The 11611-nt window shown below is 34.1% G+C and overlaps 1 protein-coding gene across 2 annotated transcripts in view; it reads left to right on the forward strand.

Moving 5' to 3' along the window:
• KLHL1 (kelch like family member 1) overlaps positions 1-11611 on the forward strand; it is a 352516-nt gene that overhangs the window by 128210 nt on the left and 212695 nt on the right. For both annotated transcript variants that reach the window (XM_021697925.1, XM_021697926.1), the window contains one exon: positions 4867-5003. In XM_021697925.1, the coding sequence (XP_021553600.1) occupies positions 4867-5003 (137 nt within the window). The remainder of the gene's footprint in view (positions 1-4866; positions 5004-11611) is intronic.

Here is an 11611-nt window from a genome sequence, read left to right on the forward strand (position 1 = left end):
CTTCTTCTTCTTCTTCTTCTTCTTCTTCTTCTTCTTCTTCTTCTTCTTCTTCTTCTTCTTCTTCTTCTTTTCTTAACTGATAGGAGGAATTCTTAATCTCAGGAAACAAACTGAGGGTTGCTGGAGTGGTGGGAGGTGGGAGGGTTGGGGTGGCTGGGTGATAGACACTGGGAAGGGTATGTGCTATGGTGAGCGCTGTGAATTGTGCAAGACTGTTGAATCACAGATCTGTACCTCTGAAACAAATAATGCATGGTTTATTTAAAGAGCATTCTCAGAAGAAAGGGAAAAGGATAGGGCAGAGGAAGGAGCAAATCAAAGGTGTAGCTGTCAGCTGGAGCCTTGCTTCATCTTTAACTCCCAAGAAGCTCTGGAGCATGACTTGCTGCAGAGTTAGTCATACTTTGAGGAAAAAGACAGCATCTTACACTCTGCTTTTATTATTAATTGCCATTGGGCCCACTCACAGGTGACAGTACGGGGAGGTTGTGGAGGTCAGGGGATGAGGTAAGAAGAGCCGGACGCATAAACTCCCAGGGAGGCAGCTCCTATTGGGCCAAGTATGATTCTAGGAAAGGGATAGCTGGGACAAGTCAGATGATATCACTGGGACTGGGGCATAGTTGTGCCTCATAAGGAGGGTCCGGCCAGAGTAACCACACAGTCCAATACAAAAGGAAAGATGGATTACATGTCATTTTTGATATAGGCAATGAAAGAGAAGGAGACAAATAATGACTTCATAATAGCTATTCTGAAAGTTCGATATATTGGTGGTGCACAGGTTAGTAACAGAGAAGTAAAAATGAAAAAAGAATCTCACAAGGAAGACTCTGAGTTTCATTCAGAGCATCCTGAGATACTACTGGGCTATCTGGTGAGCAGTTTCTGTAGGCACGTGAGATACATGGCAAGATTTAAAACCACCATAATGATAATAATTAAGGCCATGCTCAAGGATGATTCTGAAACAAGGAGTGTTAAGGCAAAAATTTAGAGGTCTGAGAAAAAACCTAGGGTAATGAGAGGCTCAAGAAGTAAGAGTAGAGAGAGAAGTCAATGAATTAGAGGTAAGCTGAGATAAGAAAGTCTATACTACCTTAGCTAAAAAGGGAATTTTAAGAAGAGGAGGAGGTCAGCAATGTCAAACACCACCAATAAATTGGAGTAGGGCTAGAAAAGCTTAATAGATTTGGAAGGAAATAAATTTCTGATGACCTCAGTGAGAGATTTTCCAGAATGGCTGCAAGCATTCACACATTTATGGGTTTTCTTCTCTTGCTTCCTTTGCATTAATAGAATTTATATATGTGCATGTAAAGATATCACTTTCTTTTTTTTTTTTAGATTTTTTTTAAAATTTATTTATCTGAGAGAGAGAATGAGAGAGAGAGGGCATGAGAGGGAAGAGGGTCAGAGGGAGAAGCAGACCCCCGCTGAGCAGGGAGTCCGACGCGGGACTTGATCCCAGGACTCCAGGATCATGACCCGAGCCGAAGGCAGTTGCTTAACCAACTGAGCCACCCAGGCGCCCAAGATATCACTTTCTGTTATGCATTAAATCCCTCCTCCAAAATCTAATTCCCATCTCATGTGTCACTTAATCTAAATGCAGTATAAACTTGTTTTCACTTCCGTTACTGAATGAAAAAATATAACATATTTTGTATGTTATATTTGATTGAGAAGATTTCATGTAATTAAGATTGAATTCTACAGGTCATATATTTTCCTCTATATGGATGTGACCCTGTTACAAATAAAACCTTTCTGTGTGTAAGATTAAACTGGTTAACTTTATATCAATATACTTCTTGTGCCCTAGGAATGATATATATCTCTCTGGTTTATGACAGCTTATTTTCATAGCATATAATGTTATATTTAGTTCTTTTGATAAAACTGTTTTTTTTTTTTTAATTTTATTTATTTATTTTGAGAGAGAGAGAATGAGAGACAGAGAGCATGAGAGGGAGGAGGGTCAGAGGGAGAAGCAGACTCCCTGCCGAGCAGGGAGCCCGATGCGGGACTCGATCCCGGGACTCCAGGATCATGACCTGAGCCGAAGGCAGTTGCTTAACCAACTGAGCCACCCAGGCGCCCGATAAAACTGTTTTGACATGATATATCTAATTGGTATGTAATAAATATTTGAAGATATCTGTGTCTTCATTATTTTGTCAGATTTTGAGAGTATAAAGAAATAACATGTTTAGTTAACAAATGGCTCAATTAAATGTGTAACAAATTGATAAATTTAAGTATTTTAAACAAGTTTCCACCCTAGGCATTCATATTAATAGGTAGCTAAAATCATGGATCCCATAAACTACTCTTTAAATGCATAAAGTGTATGTTGAAGGATTTTTTTTTTAGTTAAAAGAAGAAATGTCTCTCTTTGTTGAAGTTAGCTTTTATCATGTCCTTCACTTACGTAGAAATAAGACATAAAGCAGATAAAATTACAAAATAAGTAATTGAAAAAGAGTATCTCCTGTTTTGAAAACTATGAAATATATGACAGACTATATATATGACTCTCAATGCCTAAAATGTGTAATATCTGCCTCTTTACAGAAAAAAATATTTTGATCCCTACTCAAGAAGAACCACTTTAAAAAAATACATTCATCTATATGCAAAAAAGATGTAGCTAAAATGTTAATGAATGAGATTTTTTGAAAAAAGACAATGAAAAGATTCACCCAAAAGAACAGATAGAGAATATATATATGTAGAATTAAAGCCACACATAATTTTATATACATTAATATACATCAATAAATTTTAGAACTGAGATAAAATGGGTAAATTTAAAAAAATATATGAAATGCAGAAGTTGATAATGAAGAAATAGAGCACAAAAATAAGCCTTGTAGTTTATTAAATAATTAAAATGAGATCATGTCACCTTTTCTCATAATAGTCAAACCAAAATATTTTTTCAGGTAAGTTCTGGAACATCTTAAGGGAAAAATTCATTGCTTTCTTCTATAAATCATTATACAAAATTAAAAAGAGTTGAAGCGGCCACCTCATTTTATGAGGCTATGTAATATTAACTCAGAAGTCAGATAAGAAGAGGAGCCTGGGTGTCTCAGTCATCAAGCGTCTGCCTTAAGCTCAGGTCATGATCCCAGGCTCCTGGGATCGAGCCCTGCATCGGGCTCCCTGCTCTGCATCTCCCTCTCCCACTCTCCCTGCTTGTGTTCCCTCTCTTGCTTTGTCTCTCTCTGTCAAATAAATAAATAAAATCTTAAAAGAGAAAAGTCAGATAAGAAAATACAACAAAAAAATTATAGGTTCATCTCTCTTGTGACTATAAATAGAAAATGCTAAAGATAATTTTGATTGAGATAAAGGCCTTTTATGAATTTTAACACCTATATACTATAACAGTGGTTAGCAAAGCTAGAAATAAAGAGATCTTTCTGACATGATAAAGGTTACATACCAATACATTCAACAAGTATCTTACTAAAAGGAGAATCTTTAGATGTGTTTCTTTGAAGATAGAGAAAAACACAAATTTTCTCCCCTGGCACAGTGACTGTTCAGCACACCACTGGAACACTGGAGGTCCTGGATGAAGTTTTCAGAAAAGAAAAAGAAAATGAGTTATAGAAAATAAACAAGGATAAAACAAAATGAGATTATTTGCAGGTGATAATAATCATCTACCTAGAAAAAAAATAGCAGAGTCAAAAGAACTAGAAAGATAATTCAGTAAATATGTCAGATAAAAGATGGATTTATGAGTTTCAGAATTTTAAACCAACGAAAACCAACAAAAAAATAGAATTTTTTAAAAAGTTACTACACATAATGCCAACAAAACTGTAAAGTATGAAGAAATCAACCAAGAATATACAAGACGATTTTAGGGAAAACTTTAAAATTTGAATAGAAAGCAGACAGGATATCCTGAAAACATGGAGATATATTTTGTATTTTTGTGTTGGAAGACTTTATATTATAAATATACCAACGATCACCAAAAATAAAATCAGAAATTCAGTGCATTTTTAATTAAAATTCCATTTAACTTATTCGAAGAACATAACAAACTTACTTTAAACTCTAATGAAGAATAAAACTTCACTAATAGTTAAATAAAAATAAAGACAGAGGACTTGCCTCATATGATTATAAAGACATATTTAGACTCACAGTATAAAAAGAATAATATGTTCTTACAAGAACAGGCAAATAAGCAGAAAACAATAGAAATCTCAGAGACAGATAAGTATACATTCAGGACGCAAATTCTCAATATAGATGTGCCATTAATTCAGTGGGGAATAATCAGAGTCTTTAGTAGGTAGTGTGGTAAAAAGTGAGTATATAGACAGAAATAAAATTGGATTCCTATCCAAAAGGATGGGAGAACTAAATGTGAGAGAAAAAAATATGTATTTAAAATGATAGAAGAATGTTCTGTGACCAAAGGTGGAACAAGATTTCCTAACTCAGTTTTGAAAAGTACAATCTATAAGGCAATAAATAGGTTGATAGATAGATGATAGATAGATACAGAGATAAATAGATGATAGGTAGGTAGATAGAGTACCTCTATACTGCATTCTTTTTTTTTTTTTTAAGATTTTTTATTTATTTTAGAGAGAGAGAGCGAGCAAGCAAGCAGGGTGGGAGGAACAGAGAGAGTCTTAAGCAGACTCCACACTGAGTGTGGAACCTGATACAGGGCTCCATCTCACGACCCTGAGATCATGACCTGAGCTGAAACCAAGAATCAGACGCTTAACCAACTGAGCCACCCAGGTGCCCCTACACTGCATTCTTATTGACACTTAGCATTTGCTGCTTTAAACTCATGACCTAAATTAGACCCTATGATTCTTTCAGGCTTGTTCTGAGCTCAGTCTCCGACTATTTTGCTGCCATGTTTACAAGTGATGTTTGTGAAGCCAAGCAAGAGGAGATCAAGATGGAAGGCATAGACCCCAATGCCCTCTGGGAACTTGTCCAATTTGCATATACAGGTACAGTGAAAGAATTATAACTTCATGTTGATGTCTTGTGAATTTTAGAATTTGAGTATAAAATTTAAAGCTTAAAAAGTGTTTAGTTTGTATCTTTCACTTTTTCAGTTGAAAGATTATCTAACGGGGAAAAATCGGACTACCTTTTCATTTGTCATGGAATCACAAATGTATATATGTATACATATACCCTATTCCCTTCTACAAAGGTCATAATAAGCTTATAAAAATAGTCAATGGAATGAGCTTGGGAGACAAGCAAAGAGGTTATTAATTATCAAATAAGAATTTTTAATGTCCATTCTGAGAGCATTAGGAAGGGAAATAGATTCTCATTTTCTTTCCTATGGGTTGGAATAACTCTTTTCTCCTTAAAATGTATTATTTTAATATTAAAATCTTCACAGAACATTTAATGTGGACTTGACAAACTTAGCTGAAAAGGACGATGAAGATACTTAGTTATGGAAATGGCTACTTTCTGAGGCTTTTCCTCCTGATCTACTATGTTGACATTTTCTAATGGCCTTTGCACTATGTTATATTTAGTGCATTCAAATAAGTTTGCCAATTTAGCAAACATTTGTTAATGTTTCTCAGTGTGCAAGTATCAGCTGTATCTCTGGAGAATAAACTAATGAATAAGATGTCTTAGCTTTCCAGAAGCTCATAGTCCAAGTGGAGAAGAATTAGATGAAGGAATAAATATTAATATAATGTGACACATTAAGAGAGTTAGAAGGCATAAAACCTGCTGTTCAAAGCATTATCAGGACTCATATTCATTTAAAACATTTTAATAGTTTTCAAGATTATTGTGGTAAGGGGGAGACATTATAATAAAATCTTGTGATAGAGGCCAAGGTAGATGGTATGAATTGAAGTTATATATATATATCTATCTAGATAGATATATATATATATAAATAGAAGTTATATAAATAGAAGTTATATCTAGATAGATAGATATATATATATAAATAGAAGTTACATATATATAGTATAAATGGCAGGTGGCTCATTTTGCCTGAACTCTCAATCATGGTATGAAATAAGAAAAAAAGGTAGGCTAGGGCCCGATTATCAAAACAGCAGGACCCTAGCTTAAGGAGCTGTGTTTTTGCAGCATATCTGGTTACTGGGAAACATGAGATGGCATTGTGAAGATCAGCCACTAGAACCAAAAGGCTGTGGGACTAGTGGGAATCTGTCTTCCTGAAGGAGGATTTGGCTTCTCATAGAAGGGAGTTTGCTAATATAACACTCAATCAGTAAATTAAGCCTCTTTGAAAAGAAAAATGCTCATTCTCTGGGTGCTGAATCTCAAAATAGCAATGTGATGGACAGACGTACACATTTCCCAGCCTCAGTTATTTTTACCTTTTTTCATTTTTTAAAGATTTATTTATTTATTTTAAAGAGAGAGAGAGCGTGCACAGGCAAGCATGAGTTCCCATGCAGGGAGGAGTGGCAGAGGGAAAGGGGGAGAGAACCTCAAGCTGACTCCCCACTGAGCATGGAGCCCTACTGAGCTGGATCTCACAACCTTGAGATCATGACCTGAGCCAAAATCAAGAGTCAGGCACTTAACTGACTGAGCCACTCAGGCGCCCCTGCCTCAGTTATTTTTAAATTATATTTTGTCCAAGAAAATATTGGACTGGACAAAGGTAAGTGAGTAAACAAGTATGTATTCAAGGCTGTTGCAATAGGGGAGAGAGACAAAATTCAGTCTTTATTTAATTCTGATGAAACAAAGGGAGGGAGAGATTTTTAAGTGCTAGGATGAGAGAACACAAACCATCTGTGTTTGCCATTTGGCATTACCTAAAGGAAAAGTAAACTTTTTCCTATCTTTGTGACATAATGTAGTTTTACAACTTAGAACAAGGTACCCACTCAAATTATACTTCTCTTCTCCCACAAAAACTGAGAGATAAGGGTACTATCATCCTTGAACCTGACATTTCAAAGAGAATGCTTCCGGGTCCTTGAGAACAAGATTCCTGGGTTGTAAAACTGGCAAAAAGGCTTTAAAAATTACTTACATCTCAAAGGAGTAGAGAAAGAATTTGTAAGTACAAGTTTTCTGAAGTAAATGCTCTGAGAAAAGGGAGACCAAAGATCTAAAGTTCAGAAGTAATCTGTTTATATCTTAGTCAAGCTGAAGGACCATTAAAACCATCTTAGTCAATTTCAATCTGCATACAACCTGAAATAGTAACATATTGGATCTTTGGCCTCCCAGCCAAGAGATAACAAACATAACCACATTATTGTTTCCTTGAAAGGGAAGGATCATGAAGCTTATATTTTAGGGATCCTTCTAGCAACAGAAAGGCATAAATCCAACCATTACAGTCTCCATGGCCTGGCAACCTTGCATTTCTCTTGTTCAAAACTAGGTCAAGAGACACTCATCATCACGCAGCACAAAGTTGGAAGGTGTTTCAAAGCTCCCTGCTGAATGTAATGACCTAGATTTGCTCAGCTTTAGGGAGGGTAGACAGGATACAAAGTGGCCTTTCAGTTGCTACTGCTACTTTGGCCTTTGGTGCAACATCCATAGCTCCCTGATGGTTGATAAATTTCTAATTGTTAGTTTATAGAAATATTAGATGAGCAAATAATTTGCAAGCTAATATTGGGAGAATTTGGGGCATAAGATAAAATACCTTGTCTTTTGATATATATATATATTTTTTTTTTTAACAAAATATGACAATAGAAGAGATCAAGTGAGCAATAACAGAAAGGGAATGATAGGATATATCTGTATTTGTGTCCATTTAGGTAGTGTGTTAGCTAGTCTCTGAGACTTTTCTTGGTAGTAGGTTAAAAATAAATGCATCACAGAAGAGGGAAAAAATGAATGAGCAGTAAAGATACATAAAGGGTCAGCTATTTGGTAATATTTCCTTAAATTTTGAGGTATGAGGGGCTTTTGAGAAATTAAGGAGGATCAACTCTGTAAAAAATTGATAGTTAACTATTAGCTGTAGAAGTAAAGTGTTCAGTAGAGATACATAAGTTCGCTTTAAAATGATTTGAACAGATAAAATTTCCATGAGATCTCAAAAGTCTGTAAGGTTTGAAAGAACCATATGTAGCTAATTTATGTCATTAATGTAGAAATTAAGGAAAAGAATGAAAGCATAAAGTAGCTTGCAATAAATTTTTGACTAAGATAAGCTTCAGTGATTATAGGGTTTAATAATCTTTGATTTGAAGAACGAGGAATTATCCCTTAAATAATTTCAGGTAGTAAAACTTGCACATGGTCAGTCATGGGAGACATCCTCCCTGTCTACCTCTCTTTTCTCCTACTCAAGCAAATTAGAATAAGAAGTGGGACCAGGGGCCTGGTAGAGCTTCTGTAAGAATGAAGGCAAGTATATATAGATTTATTTTTCTGGTAACTAGGAAGAGTGACCTGGATACCCAGGATGTGATGGCAGTGGGGGTAATAGCTCAAAGGGAATATGAATATTTTTAAAGGAAAAACATGTAACAATAAAAAGACTAATACTAGCAATATGTAAGATAGGATAAAGAAACCAGTAAGGTCTTTGTGTTGACAAAATTAAACAGTTTTAGAAGCGTAAAGGATTAAGATACAACAATAAAAATGATGTCTAATTATTACAATATCAAAATTAGCTTCTTTACTTAAAATAAAAGGCACCATTAGGTCAATTTTTTTTCACACATTGTCATAGCTCAGGAATGGAAAGGAAATGAAAATTTACATTAATGTTAGAAGTAATTGTATATCTAATATGAGGTTCATATCAATTTTCTAAGTTCTTAATTAGCTGTTCAAGTAGTTTCAAAATTTCTTTTTAAAACTTTTCATTGGATTTTCTTTATGGTTTTTAACCAAGAAATCTGAGTATGATCTTAGCTATTCATAGAAAGCAAAAGGTGCAAAATCAATAGTGCATGTTATAAAATAGTGCCCTTTTATAATTGGTGCCTTACATTTAGTTTGAATTCTTAGTTATAATCCAAAGCATACATAATTATAAGACTGTGTATCAGTTTTTCAAAATCCTACCATAATTCAGCTAACAGTATTTAAGCACATTGCATGAAGAGAGTCACAATAAGGACTAGAAGATAAAATACAAAGTAAGACTGGATGGATACAGGTTAATATGACATAAACCTTTAAACAAATTTGGTAATGAATAAAATTATTAGAACAGGGCCTAGTGAAAAAGCTCTTTACTTTTGTTTTCAAAAGCAGTAATATCTATGTACCACTTTCCACTTTATGACATTCTCAGTTGTATAGTGTCAAATACTTAAAAACAGCTTTTTGAATATTTTCCTACATGTAATGGAGCCTCTATTCTGTAATTTTACTCATCTAGAAAAGAGACCTGAGATAGTATTTGTAGAATCTGTAATAAAGCCTGTGATTTGAATCATGAAGTCAAGGCTGTTCTGGAGTAATTCTACAGAACATACTCAGAAGCATAGAATCGGAGAAGAAAATTAAAAAAAATATATGTTTACTGTTTCTCATCATTCTATTTTCATATCACTTAGAAAGTTAGATATGTATAGAACTATAGAAATTCCATCCCTTACATTATAAATTTTATAGATGAACATTTTTCTTATGGCTAAGTATGTGATGCAAAGCAGAGGCACCAAAACTATTTTTTTGAGAATTACATATTTGATATTTCAAATAAGCATTGACTAAATCATCCAAGACAATTCAGAACTTTATTGGTCTCTTTTAAATTAATATGAGGGGACAGATTTCTTTTTTCCAGCATTTAAGGACCTCTGAAGTTCTTCAGGCAGCCAGCCCATCAATGAAATAAAGTAACCTGACAAAGATCAATAGTAAGACACTGAATCTATTACTAGAATGAAACATCAGAACACACATTCAATGGCATTTTCTCTACCGAATCAATGTCCTTTTGTAAAGTTATCAGTTATGGTAGAGTTCCTTGGAGGGGCTTGTGACTATTTTGCCCTCAAAATAGTTGGGGTAGCTAAAATCGACAACCATATTGCTGTAGAGTGGCTTCCTGCAGGTTTGGGACGTGCTTCTTCCCACTCTTACTGCTAGTTCCCTGCACAAGGCAATTGTACCTAAAACTTAAGCACATTAATGCCTAATAGTCCTTGCCCTGTAAATGCACTTGAATGCCTTTCAAGTTTTAGTACATGCCTACTGTGTGCTGTGCCCAATGATGGGCTCTGGAAGACAATATACTTAATTACACACATTTTCTGCCTTTAAGGGACTTTCAAGTTTAGGGTATAAAATAACTAACTTTTGTTGTCTTCTTTTGGTATAAACATACATTTGATAGACACAGTCTAATATTTCTTCATTAGAGAATGGTATAAAGCAAATTTTGAAGGCTATTACATTGGTTGTGTGTGTGTATGTAAATGAATAAATATATGTAGATATACATACACACACACACATATATGTATATATATATATTTCAGTATTTCAGTTCTGGCCAAAAACTGATGATTATATTGTGAAAATAAAAGAGGAAATTTAATATATTTGAAAAGGATGCTCTGGAGTTCACTGTATGTTAACGTTGCTTTCAGGTTGATAGAAATTTCCTTCTGGTTTCTCTTTTATATAGTCCCTACTATCCAGACATACTTGAAAATATGCTGTGTTCATTGATGCATAAGGAAATAGAGTTCTAACAAATGTGGGAGATGGGATTGCAAGGTTACTAACAAAGTGTCAGGTCCTGTAGAGAACTGATAAGGACACGGTTTAAATAAAGGAGGCTGTCCATCCAGCAGTGGTAGTAAGAAGAAAGGTAGAAAATTAAAGTGCCAAATGCCAAACCTCTAATCATACTGAAGAGTTAACTTCCTTATTAAAAAAAAAAAAAGTTTTGTGTGCCACTGACGTTAATTAAAGTCTTAGTACATGCTAACAAATGTTAAGATAGTTTCTGCTTACTGCCAAACATTTGAACGAAATAAATACACACACAGGAACCGAGATGTTTAATGTTCTGCTTTAGTATTAAAAAAGGATACATCAGTATAGTCAGCCTGGATTGAATATTCTAAACTTCCTTCAGAATTTTTTATTGTAACTAAAAGTAAATTATTGTTTCATTTTTATTACTGGTTTAATTCAAGTGGCATGAATTATGCAAGCACATTAACAGAATATTAGTTTTAAAGTAGGAACTTTTACTAGATGGAAAATTTCTGTTCTCAATTTAAGAGATTGAGCTTTTAAAGACTGGCTTTATCAATTATTATTACCCATTAATTAAAAATATTGATTAAGTAATTTCCATAGGATGCTGAAATAATCTATATATTTAGGAAGAGAAAAATAAAAATAATAAAAATAAAAATAAATCAGTTATATATTGCCATCCTACTTCTACCTTTTCATTATTCCAAGAACCCTTACTGGCTTGTGTGTGTGTGTGTGTGTGTGTGTAATGAGGAATAATATAAGCTAATTTGGGGGAAATTATTGTACCAAAATAGATAAAAATTATGTATATTTTCTGAAAATTTTATAACATTTTTTTGTTGTTACTGAACTGCATCTTGGCTTCATGCTATGGGATTTCATAGACAGA

This window comes from Neomonachus schauinslandi, chromosome 3 (genome assembly GCF_002201575.2).
Source record: "Neomonachus schauinslandi chromosome 3, ASM220157v2, whole genome shotgun sequence".
Lineage (NCBI taxonomy): Eukaryota > Metazoa > Chordata > Mammalia > Carnivora > Phocidae > Neomonachus > Neomonachus schauinslandi.